Source organism: Podarcis liolepis (genome assembly GCF_965112155.1).
Source record: "Podarcis liolepis genome assembly, chromosome: 1".
In the NCBI taxonomy this organism is placed as follows: Eukaryota; Metazoa; Chordata; class Lepidosauria; order Squamata; family Lacertidae; genus Podarcis; species Podarcis liolepis.
In genome coordinates this window covers 93411810-93428510 of record NC_139554.1, presented here as the reverse complement: position 1 = coordinate 93428510, position 16701 = coordinate 93411810, and the positions used below count along the sequence as shown (strand labels likewise).

General features: G+C 41.2%; 2 protein-coding genes across 7 annotated transcripts in view; one reads left to right on the top strand and one right to left on the bottom strand.

Moving 5' to 3' along the window:
- The window catches only part of ESYT3 (extended synaptotagmin 3), a 41390-nt gene extending 28578 nt beyond the window's left edge, over positions 1-12812 (top strand). Inside the window, exons 14-23 of the mRNA XM_083489295.1 lie at positions 501-569; positions 1598-1663; positions 3510-3596; positions 4747-4896; positions 7084-7550; positions 8760-8858; positions 9399-9530; positions 11205-11310; positions 11711-11760; positions 12030-12812. Coding sequence (XP_083345421.1) covers positions 501-569; positions 1598-1663; positions 3510-3596; positions 4747-4896; positions 7084-7550; positions 8760-8858; positions 9399-9530; positions 11205-11310; positions 11711-11760; positions 12030-12078 — 1275 coding nt within the window. The 3' untranslated portion in view covers positions 12079-12812. The remainder of the gene's footprint in view (positions 1-500; positions 570-1597; positions 1664-3509; positions 3597-4746; positions 4897-7083; positions 7551-8759; positions 8859-9398; positions 9531-11204; positions 11311-11710; positions 11761-12029) is intronic.
- The window catches only part of CEP70 (centrosomal protein 70), a 20986-nt gene continuing 15545 nt past the window's right edge, over positions 11261-16701 (bottom strand). For 5 of the 6 annotated variants that reach the window (XM_083490063.1, XM_083490062.1, XM_083490065.1 and 2 more), the window contains exons 15-18: positions 16015-16183; positions 14956-15070; positions 13695-13774; positions 11261-13019 (exon numbers count right to left, since the gene is read on the bottom strand). In XM_083490063.1, the coding sequence (XP_083346189.1) occupies positions 12961-13019; positions 13695-13774; positions 14956-15070; positions 16015-16183 (423 nt within the window). In that variant the 3' untranslated portion in view covers positions 11261-12960. The remainder of the gene's footprint in view (positions 13020-13694; positions 13775-14955; positions 15071-16014; positions 16184-16701) is intronic. The other variant, XM_083490066.1, reaches the window with a different exon arrangement.

Sequence of the window (16701 nt, the reverse complement as noted above, 5' to 3'; positions counted from 1 at the left end):
TTAGCTTCTGACCCATGTTATCCTTAGAACTGAAAACAAAGCAAAAACAGCCTTTGTTTTTGAGAAGGAAGCAAGGACTCCTTTTCCTGCTAGGTGATTTGCTATTTTCTGGGATTCCCTTTGCTGGCAGCAATGTCCTGTTCTTTTCTTCTTTTGTGTCCATAGACCTAATCCTACACTACATCTGTTTGTTCCGGGGATCTATATCCTGCCTGTCAATCAGATTTCAAGGGCGTCTTCCAAAATCAGAAAACATAATTAAAACAAGCATGTATATTCTTTAAAACACAGTAGAATAAGAAGAGCAGCATAAAACCTAACAGCCAGGATAAAAAACAGACCAACTTTTATGGAAGGCTTTAGAAGGAAAATATCCTTGGTGCTGAAATGACATCAAGCTTGACCCTTGGTGAGCCTACCTGGGGCAAGCGATCAACTGCTGCTGTACGACACCTAACTGTTGTTTTTGTATTCCTTCCTAAATATCTTCCCTAATACAGAAAAATCAGTTTGAATATTACAATGGTGACTGTGGAGCAAAGAAATATAGAAAAGACAGATACATCAAGGTAAATGCTTCAGAGTCCCCTGTGTCTCAAAAGGGGCACACACGCTGAACCAGCCTACTGAATGGATGCCATGGCTAAAACCCTAAAATATGTTGCATCTATGGGGTTAATGTTTGTTTCTCAATGGTATGTCAGTGTCCCATACCAAAAGGAAGAACAGAGACACTGTAGTTGATGGTGCAGGTGAGGCTAAACTGGTGAGCAGCATGTAGGAGGAATGTTTAACTCCAGATTAGGCAATGCACAAGACATTCATAGCACTTACCTATGATCAATGGAGCCCAGTAAAATACATGGGTGGTCTCTGCTTCCATGCATTCAAAAGCATGTTTCTAGCCCTTGTGGTGCCATAAAAGCAAGTTTATATTTCAAAAAGCTAGCCATTATTATTTTTGGACCAGCCCTGATTCAATAGTTATTGGTTATTCCTATTATTAGTTTTCCCAGCTACTGGGCCACCTCTAGCAAGACCATAATTGTCTAGTCATAAATGGTGCTGCATCTGTCATTGTAATGCAAACTTGAATTGTGTTTGACATATTTGGCAGCTTGGTTGTAGTCTTCTGATTTATACTTGCCGTGTGGCTGTTTTGTGCTTCAGCTATAATGGATGAACTCGACAGTCTTGTATTGCAAGAGCAGCAGCAGCAATTGCTGCTGACCCCTGTAAGGTTATCTTTACCATATCATGCCCAAATTCTAGCTCCAAACATGTATGGCTTAACTCCACTCAGTGAAATAAATGCAGGGTGTAACACTGTCTTTCATTGCATTTTGTGGAGAATGTACTGGGGAAACCCAGCCAGATGGGCGGGGTATAAATAATAAATTATTATTATTATTAATTATTACTGTTTTAATTATTAAAGTTCTGCTCAGAACAGGGTTCCTGTCCCTTCCCAGATCTTGCAGAACTCCCAGTTTTCTAATACCTAACATCAGCCTCCCTGTTCAATACACCTCCTTGTGTTTTGGAATTCATGATGCTATTGACACTGTCTTTTCTTTCAAAAATTTAAATAATAAAGAAGATGGAACGCGAACCTTCTTCCTTTGTCCTACTCACAGTGGGCAACAAAACTCATAGAAGCAAGGTAAGGGGGTGTCAGAATTACTGTTTTTTGTTTTTAAACACTTGAATGGACAGTTGTCTTCATGGGGCAATATGTGGTTTTCCAGTAGCAATGTCACATCTTGGATACATGTGTACCTTCTCGGATAATTAAAAAGCAACACTTTGGTGTTTTGTAGGTGCTGCCCCAATGAAATATGTGTGGTGTGATGTCCTGTCCCCACTTACTGGGTGGAAGTGACTGCATTTCTTGGGCTGGTGGGAATAGTTACACAGCTGTGTTGTAAATATTTCTTTTGTATGTGGTTGGATGGACCCTCCTTTAAGAACATACAGCCAACATGGAAGTTGTTGTTTTTTTTAACAAAGAGACATTCTGACTAAAAAATAAATAAATAGCTAAGATTATTGAAATGACAAGAGTCATATTTTGGAACTAAAATTAGCACACTGGGCTACTTTTGCACCCACCAGTAACTTTTTACGGGAATCTTTTTAGATGAAACTTCTAGGTCGGACCAAAAGGCTCTGAGAATCCCATAGCAGAGTTCGAACCATAACAATGTTGGTCAAAATAGCCAAACCTGTGGTGTTTGTGCTGTTATATTCTATAACTGTCGCCATTGAGTTGCTACCTTTGGGAAGGATTTTGCTTTCTCAGGAACAAAATAGAGCACACAGAGTCTGGGGAAGGTTTGAGATCCCCTTGAGTAGGGTGAAGGCAATGGGACTGTAACAAATGAGGGGCAATTTGTCTGTTTTTGTTGCATTAAAAACTGATAGTATGGAAAAGTCTTGAACATAATGCATTGTGTCGTATTAATATAGTTGGGCACTCTGATTACAAAATGGATGCTACACCCCTTCCAAAAATTCATTTCTTAAGTGTACGTCTGCTCCAGCTGTTTTTCTTGGGCTATGTCCTGAGAGCCAGTGATGCAACTGAGTGCAAATGAATACATCCATAGCGAGGCACTTGGTTTTCCCACAGTGTTCCTGCTATGTCAGCGCAGGCATTGCATTAAGAATAATTGCCTGCGGTAAGCTTGCAGCTTGACATGACCGCAGAAATCTTCCTCTTTACTCATGAGGAAGCCTGCTAGCACACAGGTACTTTGGCTTGCCGCTTCAACTAGCTAACTGAAGGCACCGGCAATGAATCTGTTTGAGAGGGAGGAGTCTTTCAAGACTTGAGCTCTTCTTCATAGCTGCTTCAACTGTGGTCAATTATTGCACCCTAAGCAAGGGGTGGAGGGGAATACTTTCTCTTGTTCCACATTGAGCTCCAGCTTTAATTGATCTAGGCTGACTGGATCAGCTGCTAGCCTATTTGTGGTGTGGTTTTCAAAACCTGCTGCAACAAGCAGCAGAGAACTCCCTTTCCATACAGGTGCAAACTGTGGCTACTTCTATAGAGTTTCAGTTACAATCAATTATAACTCAGCTGGCGTATTTCAGCATTAACATTCATCAGATCGTGGGGGGAGTCACGGGTGGGTGGGGAGTCTACAGGGCACCTAACTGGTTCTGTGTGTTTATTTGCCTGACTTAAAGAAAGTGAACTGGGTAAGAGGCTTTTTAAGGGTTGGGTTTTGTCCCTTTTGGGTAAGAAGGTAGTGCTTAAGACAGGGAAACCGATACATCCTTCAAAACATGTTCCGTTGAAGTCAGTGGAACTGTCTTCTGAATTGGTATACTGTCCTGTAAAACCTCCTGCTCTTCAGTTTCTAGCAGAGTAAAACTATGCGCGGCTACTTGGGAGTATGTCCCATTGAATGGGGCCTTCTCTCAGCTAGGTTGGGAATAATTGTTGGTCAAGTGTTCTGTAGCTCATGTGTGGATGTCGTTCTTTCTCTCTTACCCTTCAGACCTGTAATTTCACCAAGGATCCTGCGTGGGGCCAGGCCTTCACATTCTTCGTCCACAGCGCTCCATCGCAGTCTCTTCATTTGGAGGTCAGTTGGCCTTCTCTTGCTTTACGAGCATGTGGCACAACATGAGCTCATGCTTAATGGGTCTTTGACCGAATAATAATAATTGGCACGGGTTTCTGCTCTGTATACACGTGCTCTTGTGTATATAAGCTCCTGTTGCTGCTTTGCAAAGGGACTTCAAAGAAGTGGGTCATTATTTTTACTGAGAAAGGGACTACTGGGCTTTGTGGGAAGGAAGGACCATATTTATGTTTTTTGTAGATGCAGTAAAGATATTATTCAGCCTTCCTTTGGGGACTTCAGATTCAATGATAAGATGCTCATGTATTATTATTTTGACTTGTTTCTTGTTACCTAAATGCATTATACCTAAATACATTCTACAATTAAAGACCATGTAAAAGCATTAATATTTCATGCAAACACCTACAGTTCATACATGTAACAAACGCACACAACCCTCACCCACTAAACAGCCACAGGAGGCTTCAAGTGGCCCTTTGGGGTAAATTTTGACTCTTCAGCTGCCTCGATATCACCACATTTCTCCCTTCCCCCAATATAGCCTATTCTTTGGTATCAGATGCTGCCCTCCCTCATCCAATAAACTTCTGGCGGGGAATGGGGGAGAGGAGAAAAATGTGAGCATTTCCTACAAAGACCCTAAACATCCCAGTTAATGGGGGGGGGGAGAATTTAGTAAAAAGTTTATGATGAGTCTAGATCAGTGTTTCCCAAACCTTGGGTCCCCAGCTGCTACAAGTCCCACCATCCTCGACCACTGGTCCTGCTAGCTAGCGATGGTGGGAGTTCTAGTCCAGAAACAGCTGGAGACTAAGTTTGGGAAACGCTGATCTAGTGATTTTTTTTTTAATGCCTTCTTGTTCAGTGGTTAATCACTGCTGAGCCACAGCAATGGTGCTACAAATGTTTTAACAACGTACGAAGAATGCTGCTGAATCGGGTCAGTGGCTCACCTAGTCCAGGTTCCTCTTCTCTCAGACCAATCAGATGCTTGTGGGAAACCGGCAAGCAGGACTCAAGCACAATAGCACCCTCTCCCTTCCTGCAGTTTTCAACAACTGGTAAAAGGATTAAAACATTGTTGGAACTAACTCATCATACCAATCGTAACTCACCATACTGTCTTGTTTGCTTCCGCCCCCTCTAGATAAAAGATAAGGACCGGGAGAATGCCCTGGGGACCTCTGTGTTATCGCTTGGCAACTTACTAAAAAATCCTGATATGACACTTGAGCAGAACTTTCCACTGGATCACTCTGGTGTGGACAGCTCTATTAAGCTGAAAGTTGTGTTGAGGGTAAGTTTAAGGTTCTGCATCTTTCTTCCCCCTCCTCGCTTCTCTGTTGTATCTCTTCCTGTAGGAACTTGTTGTGCTTTCCTGAAACTAATTAATTTTCTGCAGTGGCTGTCAGGAATCTCTCTGTTTACATCCTAAGATATATTGCTTCAGACTTCAAAAACGGGCGATTAATTGACATGGGGCACAATGAGTTCTGTCTTGTAGAACTATACTGAAACCAAACTTACTTCATGTATAGATTTGTGCTCCGTGCCAAATTGATATGAACTCAAATCCATCAGAAGCGTGTACAACAAGCTCTTGATTTCTACATCGGATGAATCTATTAAATTATGTGGGTGGAATATCTGGGAGGCATACCTAGAAGGGGACATGCTGGAAGCTCCTTCATGGGTCCTGTGGGAAACTTCCTTCTAGAAACCCCGCTTCCTCCCAAAGAGGTAATTGGGTAGGTCTTGGGTGTCCATATTGATATGCAAGCAATAGTCCTGGATAAGCAGGCTGGTTTTCAATTCTTGTTTTTATCTTTAAACCACCTTGAGTTCTGCTGAGGGAAAAGGTGATGTATGTATGTATGTATGTATGTATGTATGTATGTATGTATGTATAAATAAATAATACTGCTACATTTGAAAACCAGTTAAAACAAGTAACTTGATTAAAATGCTGAATATTTATCAGATTGTGGGATTATGGGTTAGTTTACCCATCACAGAGTTACAGTTCCCAGTCACCCTTAACAAACTACAGTGCCCAGAATTCTTTGAGGGAAAGAACGTTCTTTAAAGGTATAGCGTGTAAGCAGCCTCAGACCAGTCCTCACTAGTCTCTGTGCTGCCCTTGTAGAATTCAGCAAGGAAGATGGGGGCAAGGCTAGAATTAGTTGTCTCTGCTTGTCATTGGCTCTGGCTACTATTCAGCTTCCTGCCCTGTCAGTCCCAAAGGACACTAGCCACCACTGCCAAGGGCAAGTGTATCATGGGTACCACATGCCTGGCTTAAATTTATTATTTCCAAAGGCCAAATAATAATAATAGGAGGTGGGGGATAATATTGTGGCCAATGCAAAATAAAAGCCTAAAAAGCTGCTTGGTTAGGAGTGGCTGGAGCATTTCAGTAAAAAGCATGATAATGTCTTACATTGAATTCAACCACAATTAGTACTTACCTACTTTGTTTTCCATGTTCTACAAATGGGATACGAGGATTTCCAAAAGCACCCAGGTGGTTTAGAACAGAGTTCCCTTCAATTTTCAAAATAATGACCTCAAGCACATGCTGTGCTCTGATGCAGATGGGTGCTTTGTATTCTTCCCCAAGACAGATCAGCAACTGGGGAATTGACTTGAAAGCCAACAGCACTTAAACACCTGCGGTCCAATTGTGTATCTGTTTTAACTGCACACACTCTGTGGCATTAAGGAAATGTTTAAAATGTTCTCTCCTTCGTACCTAACAAGAGAATATTTGCTGTTCCTACGTATTTTACAGTTAGGGTCATGCCCCTAGTTTTCCTGATTTCTAGGCTCATTCCAGAGGGCAAGCTCCTCCTCCTTGTCTCATGCAACTAATAGAGAGAGAAAAATGCATATATGTGCATGAGAGAGAGGGAGAGAGAACAAACTTTTCCCACTGTGAATTTGGAGCACTTTAGAAGTATCCTTTGTTAGTGGAAGACAAAGCTACTTCCTTTTTTAATTTTTAATTTATTTGCTTTTTCAGATTAAAAATTTACAGTCACATATCCAACAAACAACACAAAAACAAGATTCCAAGGAATCTCTTGGACTTCCCTCCTCCCCTTTGTGGATCTATTCTTAATCATTTCCTCCTGCATCTTTTACGATAATCCAAATCTTTTACCTCTCCATTGTGTCCAAAATTCACCATTAAACTACAAGTGATATTCCAATCCTACTAACAATTTTAACCGTTTACAATGGTTTTTAAGATAAGTTGTAAATTTTCCCCATTCCTTATTAAAGTTTTGGTCTTCCTGATTCCTGATTCTTCTGGTCATTTTAGCCATTTGGGCATATTCCATCAACTTGATCTGAAGATAAAGTCCCTACCAGAGAAGAATGGCAGATCAAGTTGACAAAACTCTACTTCCTTGTTCAGTGCCTCTTAATGTTAGGTATGACCATGTTGTTTACTCTTTCTTTCCCCCCATTTTCTTTTCAGGCTTTGGACATACAGCAGCGTGATCCAGAAAGTACCTATACTGGGCAAGGTCCCATCCCTGCCACCGAGCAGGACGAACCCAAAGGCAAGACACATTTGCCGCCTCCGCCACCACCGCCTCCTCCTCCTCCTCCTCCACCAAAAGTAGAAGTGCCCAAAGCACCCCAGGAGAGGAGCAGCGACTTAGGCCTGCCTGACCCTCAAGGTGACCGACGTGAGAGCAATGCTAACCTTAATGTAAATGAGAAATTGGCTGGGCCTATTGTGATAGAGGCAGTGGCTGGAATTAATGAGCAAGCCGGCACAGGCGGCTTGCGCCCCAAATCCTTGACACCTGCGCAGACCATCCCAGGACGCCGTATGCTGCCAGCCCTGCAGAGACTCCAGGTTGCCCCCAGCATTGCGTCTCTGGGCTCAATATCCGCTTCAAACTTTGATGTAACTTGCAGCAATCTGGATCTCAATAAGTAAGTCTGCCTCGGTGCGAATTTTTGCCTAAACTGAGCATGAGCTGTATGCTTGTTTCTGCACACATTTGGAAAATAAAAGACCCGCTTGCAGATGCTAATCTTCTAAGCTAGCATTACTGTGGCTATTTCCTGTTGTTCATGGTATTGAGAAAGGGGTAAGAGGAACTCCTTAAGGCAGGTTAGTTTGCTTTTAGAGGGTGGTGTTTCTTTGTTTTGAGACTTGCATTACCTTCAAGGTACATAAGTATTCCTGTGTAGAATTCCCTAAGCATTTTCCAAGATAAAGGTGTGTTTGTGACACTGGGGTGCCTCATGCAAAACTTTTGCAGCACCCACAACATTGTCAGAATGTCAGCCCATTCCCAGGAAAATCCAGGAAGTTAAAGAAATAACAAAAACTTGTCACCAATGACCTATCTTCAATACTTCAGTGACCTAATTAGAATTCCCTCTGGAATCACCCAAAATCTGTGGGGGCTTTTCTCAGGATATGCATTTAGATCAGAGCAACACAACATGTGTTATAAGTTCAGTGAAGTGCAGCAGGAAAGGAAGGGATGCACTTCCACTTGTCTCACCACTTTCCCTGGGAGAAACCAACCCTTTCCTGCGGAATTGGATTAAACATCGGTTGGGTTTTTCGCAAATCAACATTTGCTCCGATTCCACAGTAAAGAGCGGGTTTTCCTGGGGAAAGTGGCAGAACAAATGGAAAACCTCTCAGACCATGCTTTCTAGGCACAGGGCAAGCAAAAGTGTGGGCAAGCCCTAAAGGGCTTGGAAAGGCCAGCAGTCGGCACACAGACCCCATAGAAATAAAGTCACAGCCCTCAGGTTAGATGCCTGTAGCTGCTCCTGGGCAGCTGACCTACCTTCTACTTTCTGCTGGGATTCCAGGTCTCTTTGATGGAAGGCTCTTTGTACTTCATGTTTAGCATCTATACTACTGTGACAGTTTTTTCTGATTTGAATAGTTTTCAGAACACACCTCAAGGTGAAAGGGACCCCCGAGAGGGCCAAGAGATGCTGGAATCAAATACATCTTCCTTGGCACAGAGAATTCCTTCTCTTAGGAATGGCTTATAGTTGGTTTAGCTTATGGGGATGAGTGTGAGTTAGTAGGGATCTTAGTTACGCAGCATGTGTTCAGCTTCTGGAGGAGGTTTTGTTTGTATGTTTTTTAAAATATAATTCATTATCTTGCAGTGGGACACTTTATGATGGAATGCCCCTGGGAGAGATTCACCTCACTGTGCGTTATGCATCCCTACGGCAGTCTCTTATCGTGCTGGTCAATGCATGCAGGTAACCCCTGAGAGAGCCATTTCTCTTTGTCTTCTGTGATTGATATTGTTTAGGGCTTGATTTTTGGTACGGACAATTTTCTGCTGTAGACACAACCAGGATGTGCTACATAGGTGTGCTCACATTTACAAACATCCTGTTACATCCTTCTGATACGGAGTGGATCACATGCAGCTACGAACATGGTCTTGCTGGCTGTCTTACCAGTCTGCCACCCATTGACCCCGTCCCTCCCGCCCAGGTCCAGCCACTTCATTTGGTAATGGGTCTTTATTGTAGACCGCATGCTTTGTACTGAAGTGACAAGCCTGGCTGTGCCCAATAACTGCCTGGCTTCAAGCACTGTATTAGCAGCAGCCCTATCTACAGAAAAGCTTGGGAGGCACAGATTCCTCTTACTTCTTAATCTGCTTTTCTTACAACTTCTTCAGATGCAGGAAAAACAAGTGTGGGCACACCCATACGCACAATCCTAACACACCATAGATAAGCATTTTTTCCACCTGTTAATCCTAAGGACGGTATCTCATTTCCCAAAAGGAATTTAACGCCCTGCTCTCAGCAAGGAGCACATCCCTATGTCCGCATCTACTTACTCCCAGACAAAAGATGGGTAATGCGAAGAAGAACTACCGTCAAGAAAAGAACTCTGAATCCTCACTACGATGAAAAGTAAGTACAACCTGGAAGGAATTTTCTTGTCAAGACCTTGTGTGTTTTACCTGCTATTTATTTGCCAGAAATGTGCAGTTGCACCCAAGCCTTTAAATATGTCATTGGCTAAAGCTATGCCTTTACTGGGAGAACTGGATGTGGCAGTCTGTCATCGTTTGGGTGAAAATGTTGTAAGTGAAGAGCAGTTTCTTATATCTTGTTTCCCTGTTTGATTTTGCTCACTTTTTCGAAGCTTTTGTTACATCTGTTATAGGAAGGTGCTTTAAAAATTTTGTAGGTCTTCTGATGTGGTATATAGAACCTGTGTATACAGTATCTGAAATAACCAGAATTTTGTTATTTTGTTTCTTTACGTGCGAAGAGGAGTAGCACGCCTCCAAAATCCTGCACTTCACAATTTTTAAGTGAACATTAATCTGACCCTGGCTTGGATCCCAGCTAGCCATCTGTGAACAGAAGGGCTACTTTAATTCATGGGCAGGACTGGGATTCAGCAGAGGATTATTTCAGGAATAAGGCAAATTTTATTTCTCCCAGCTCCCTCTTCTGCTGCTCTAGAGGGATCCCCTTTAACCCTCCAGAGCAGATCTGCGAGGGAGCACAAAGAATCTGAAAAATGTATTTCTATCCTGCACACAATTAAAACTGTATCATTTAAAAACATTCCTACAAGTGGAAACCTCATTAGGATCCAAACCAAATGACCTCTGTCATCTAATATTAAAGCAAGGCTGCTCAGCTCAAACAGAGAAAATATGAACCCTCCTCTGTATATCAGCTTCCCTCTTCTGAGAAAGGCTTGCTTTCATGATCCTGAATGCTTAATGGGTAAGCAACGTGTGCTGAAAGCAGAGGATAAATTGATCTGCCTTAGGCTTTTGTCAGAAGACTGTCACTGTGCAGACTGAGCTATGTCCATGGCCCCTGAGCAGCTGGGTATCTTCAGCTCTGAGCATGAGATTACAGCACACTCAGCAGGAAAAGGTCATCTGTCTAGAGTTGGGATGGGGAACCTTTAGCCCTCCAGCTGTTGCTGAACTACATTTCCCATCACCCCTGACCATGCTGCCTGGGACTAATGGGCCTTGGGAGTCGAGCAAGTGAAAAGCCATAGGTTCTGCACACCTGGTTTAGAGGTAACAAGGAGATGGTCCACTTCCATCAGATCACTGAGTGCCTCTGAAATGGAGTGCCCAGAAGGGTCAAAGGTAGAACTGGCCTGCAGTGTATACACACACACACACACACACACACACACGGTCTTAATGTTTCAGTTTGTGGGTAAAAAGTGGAAATCTGAGATTCTAGTACCATACCCCCTAAGTGTGGTCTCTGAAACAGAGGATGAAGGTGGTTTCAGATCAACCTGGGCTTCAGAAAACATAATGCTATTGTAATTGTTATCTATTTTTAAAAATCATGATTCCCACTGTGCAAAGACCAGTAAGGGAAATAGTTATTTAGTTTTTCGTAAAATTTATATACCACTTGATTGTGTGGTCAAACTGTCTCATTCATTCATCTAATCTCGATGATGCAAACATTTGGAGGCTAAGAATGTCTTGCTTATCAGAAGCAATGTTTTCAATTAATTTGCAAAGCTTTAACCTCTTTGTCGTATTGTGTTCCGTGCCTATTCAGCATATACGCATTTCCTATCTCTACTTCTAGGTTTGAATTTTTTGACACTCTGGAAGACATCAAGAAACGAGCCTTAGACATTGCAGTGAAAAACAGACGGCGATTTATTTCACATGAAAGGAAGGAGCTTGGAAAGGTATGGCACTGCTTTCAAAAGTTAAGACCACAAGGGCAAATAAGCTGGTGAAATTGATTGCATGGCAGAAAGATTAAATATATTTCCAGTTGTGCCATGATACCCCCTTTCTCACATCTTCTACTGCGTTCTTAGGAGAGAAATCTCCTGTACCCAACTAATCAAGCATTTGCTGCTATATTCAAAATTCTGGTGCTGTCACAACATCCTCTCTGCATTAAAGAGCACGCCTGCATTCCACGAATGGTTATAACTCAATAAAAACTTGCTTGCAGGTTCTATGCCTGGTAATCATCTCTACTTATTTTTGAACCATTTATCTGTAATTCAGGCAGTTAATGAAAATATTCAAGCAAGTTATTTGAAATATCTCTTAATTTTTAATTTGTTTGTTTTGAAGGTGCTGATTGACTTGTCAAAGGAAGACTTAGTCAGGGGCTTCTCCCAATGGTATGTTTACATTTACAGCTTATAAGAACATAAAAAAAGTTATATAGGTTTTAGTTATAACCTTTTGATGCCCTAATATATGTGGTAGTTTCAATGCCTGAACAGTTCCTACAATTGTTATGGATTGCTGTTGTTTTTAGAACAAAACTTTTTCCTAAGAGGGATCACCTCTAGTCTAACCTTACTAGAAAAATCAGCTTCAAAAAGTGGCGGGGGGGGAGTGTCTGTCCAGCAATTTGTGTAATGCCATTCTGTTCGTTCTTCTGTAGGTATCAGCTGACAAGAAATGGACAGCCTGGACAGCAGCCCCAAAGTTGATACTTGTTGCCTGATGAATAGCTGAAGCAAGTGTACATATGTATATTTTGAACTTTTTAATTACAAAATAGCTTTGTAATTTTTTATTTATCTTCATCACATTGTTTAATACACTTCCATAAAATATTTATTCAAGATGCACTGTTTTGGCAATAGTTCTGTGGTCACTTGCGATGGCAGTACTGCTGGCAATAATACACAATTAAAATGAACATTCCTATGCACGCCTGTGGCATGCATTGGGTATTCAGTCTAGGAAATGCTTCCAGGTTGTAGTGCAGTACAGTGCTAGCACACCTCACCTGGAGCTCTAGCAGAGAGGCAACTGCTGAATGAAACAGGTGGTACTTCAAGACCACCACCTCTGAGTATATTTGATTGAGAAGCAAAGGTCTCAGGAACCTTCCGTAATAACAGAGGGCTATATAAAACTTTCACACTGATTATATACTGTTTTGATAAGAATATGTCACTATTGGCCCTCCACCCTCTTCCTTATATGGAGGCAGCAGTGGGTATGTGTGTGATGACTCTTACTTCAGTGCCAGCTTTTTTTTTTAGCCAGTGCAGGGATGAATGGAAAACTGTTTTGCAGCTAGTGTCTTCTGGTTCACAACCAAAGTGCATTCTGAACCCCTACAATCTTAAATTATATTTATTATGCCAAAGATGCATGCGTTTTCTGAAATTAAACTGAGTACAAAACTGATTTTAATAAAGAAACTTAAACGCTGTGGTATTATGACTTTTTGGAGAGAGAAAAATCCCTTGGACCATTATGTGTAAATATCAAAATTTCAATAGTTAAAACCTTTTATTCAACAGCTATACACACAGAGAGAGGTAGGTAAATATTAAGTTGAGACATGGCTTACATAATCATCAGGCTTTCCATTTCAGCTTCTGCACAGCAGGTACTATATCTGTCAGATTTCTGACCTCTGAAATGAGAAAAGTGATAGTTATATGCAGTACTTATTACAGTGCAAATCTAGATGACAATAACTTTGTGCAAAGTAAAAAACTTTGGCTGTGTCTCCTCAGAAAGGGCAGGCTGTATAGCTGGATAAGGCTGAGGTCTCCTAGCTAGTAACATGTCTGGCAAGAGGCACTTCCCAACAGGAGTTTATTGTGGCGTCAAAATGCCAGCCTGCTTCCCCAGCCCACTTAATATAAAATTTAAGTATAAAATTGTTGTATAAACCCAGCTACTGATGACATGGATGTTCCTTACAGCATTTTTTCAGTGGGTGGTTTGTCACTTCTTGTGTTTTGGTGAGTGATCTATTGCCTTGCCCCTACTTCTGTTCGCACCTCAGCCAAATAAGTACCTAGCCATTTTGTTTTCAGCAACCCAAATGTTACCCACCTGTCTATTTCAAAAGAGGATATGGAGATGTCCATTCTAGTAAAAATAAGAGGGGGGGGATACAATAGACTATAATAGCACTACATAAATGGGGCTTGGGTGTTTTAAATAAATACTGAGGTCTTGTGCAAGACTTTAGGATTAAAAATGGGAAATGATTTTGTTTCCCTCTCAAAAGGCAAAGTCCTGCCTACAGCTGTTCTGATTCTGGGGAACCAGGAAGATGAAAGTTGCAGAAAGCACTTACCTAGAATATGAAGCAAGTCTTCAATAAGACCTTTAAATGCTTGGAAGAAGTTATCATGTTCTTTTAACTCGTCGACAATGCTGAAAAAAATGTGCCACATTCATTTCCCTGCAGTTTTCATTTCAAAAACTAACACATTGAAATCTGTGCTTCCTTCCTCCCAGCTCTCCATATTCCAAATTTCAAAATACTCCTTATAAGAATTATCCTTGATAAGATACATCTAGGGTCACCTAGATGTTTCTAACACAATACTCACACTTTTACTTCAGGCTACATCTCTGCTTATAGATGTGTTTTACCTTGAAACTGGGGCCAAATATGGTTCTCTTCCCTTGCAATTACTCTGTGGGGTATATGGCTACATGTAGCCAGCAATTCGAATAGTGTAAATTGGCAGAGCTATGCTATTTGTCTCTTTAGCAGCTAGGAGTGTAGGTGCTTAACTGCTGCCTTGCACTACTGCTGAAACATGAGAACACTTATCTAGCCTCTAAGAAAACAAACAATACCAAAGCTGTGCACAGCTTCTCTCTCCTTTTTAAACGGCGTTTTCGTGCGCTGCTCTGGTTTTGCCAGAAGCGGCCTAGGCACGCTGGCCACATGACCCAGAAAAACTGTCTGCAGACAAACGCCGGTGCCCTCGGCCAGTAAAGCGAGATGAGCGCTGCAACCCCAGAGTTGTTTGTGACTGGACTTAATTGTCAGGAGTCCCTCTACCTTATTTAACTGCAAAAGCAGGGCTTGTGTAAAAAGGCTGTGAGGGTCTTCTACAGCAGCCTTTGCCAGCATGGTACAGTAGACTAAAATGCCCATCAGCCCCAGCCAACATGGAGCACCAGATTGACAAAGGTCATTTGACACAGCAGCGGAAGACTTGCCAAAGCCTGATTCCACCCAGAATGGGTTGCACCATAGCTGCATGGAGATGACCAATAAAATACTTTCTTAGAATAGCCAACTATTGGGTACCACCATCCAGGTAAATGATGCCTTACCAGGACCTGCTGGGCTCACAATACAGAAACTGACACAAGGAAAGCAGAGGTAGAAGCAAACAGAATAAAGAAGTGTCGTTTTAGTTACATGCACTTAGTCTTCCAAACCACTAAGCCTGAGGGGTTATTCCAGAGGGTTCAAAAGGACGTTACGGGTCTTGAGAGCCGATCTATTGAATGAAATACTGAGATTGACTACAGCAATATGGATCTAAATGCATCATTCAAGAGTTACTACTATGATTTATCAAGGGCTTGCATACCTTTGGATGTCAGGGGTGCCCAGCAGCTGCTCAACCTGCTGGGACACATTCTCATTAATCAGACTGCATAGCTTTCCAACCCTGTTGACCAGGACACTGGGTGGGGCAGAAGTATCTGGGAAGAAAACATCCATTTCAAGAACATCACACACAAACCAAGGAGCAATCTCACTGGAAGTGACTGCCAACACAAATACCCACACTAAATGTGGAATGATCCTCGAGGTTCCATTCCTGATACAGATTGTTTTTAAAAGCAATTATGATAAGGATACCGGGGGACAGGAGGGAAGAACCAAGCTTTGTGAGATACTGAACACAAAGAGCAGATCTGGGAAAGTACAACAGACACCCACACAGAAGCCAGACAATACTCTTCTTGATCCTGATGATCAATGATACATATCAAGGTAGATGTCCCAAGCAAACAAGAGCAAATTGTCTTTAAGATAAAAAGACACATTGTTTAAGAGCTAGAGACACAGTGAAATTAAGAGACAATACATTATAACAAAAAAGTTGATTATAATTATAGTGGTATTTAAGGATTTTCTGAAGTAAGCAAAATGCAGTGTGTTCTATTTGGCAATCACCTAGTGCACCAGTTCTAATCACAAATGCACACTTTTTAAAAAGAGAAAACCATAAATTAAAATATCATATCATATCAAGTATAACCTATGGTCCTTCTGCAAAACAGCATAGAATACCTTGTAACTGGGAGGATGGAAGCAACATTTTTACATAATCATTAGGGTAGTGACTACATTATGAGAAACATGTTAAGTTAGGGAGTTTAAAAAAAAATCAATCTAAAGCAGGTCTAAAAAGTATGAGGCTGACTTTCAATGGTCTTTTGCAAAGTCCATATTTTAGACATGGAAATCATTTCCCACCACTACCCAAAACAAAAACAACAAAACCCAGAAAATCTGGGATTCTAAATCGTATTTATTTGAAATTATGTTTTAGCAATTATTATGGCACCCTGCATTTATTATTATTATTGCATCCCAAGCTGAGGGATGCACATCGGAGGAAGGGAAAGATTATCCATACCTAATTCTAAAAGATCACAGAGGTTTCTCATAGCATTGATCATTTCGCCAAGTTTTGTATAAACTTCATTTATGCGAGGATAAATTCCATTAAGAGATTTCACATCAAAGAGCTTTTGAAAGTGAGACACCATTGCATACAAAGCTTCTTGTGAAGGCACACAACTTCTCTGTAGGATGCAAGACAAAAAGGGGGGCGGAGGATGAAGTAGTTTTAAGTCTTGGCTGAGGATGCATACAGAAATATTGAAGATGTCTTCCTCAAAACATAGAAGCCTTATCTAACTAAACAGTTACACTAGTGCAAGGAGTTTTATAAGACTTTAAAGTATAAAGTATAAGTATAAGCAGAATCAAGACTGCAGTAATTAAAAAAACCTAACACAGCCAAAATGATTCTTTGAAGCAAAATTCAATGAGGACCCAAATTTTCTACTGCATTAATGGAAGTGTGTCCTATATCTTATCTGAATATTTGTACCAGATTTTTTTTTTTAATAGTACCATCTTTCCAGAACTCTGGAAGTTGTGGTTTCTATTTTCTTGGTTTTATTCTGAAAATGCCTTGCTATCTTTCACAACGAAAGGCGGCATATTAATAATTGTAAAATAAAATAAATACAGGGCTCGATACTAGCACATGCAAATAAATGAATTTCATACTAGAACTTTGAAAAGACATAACTCT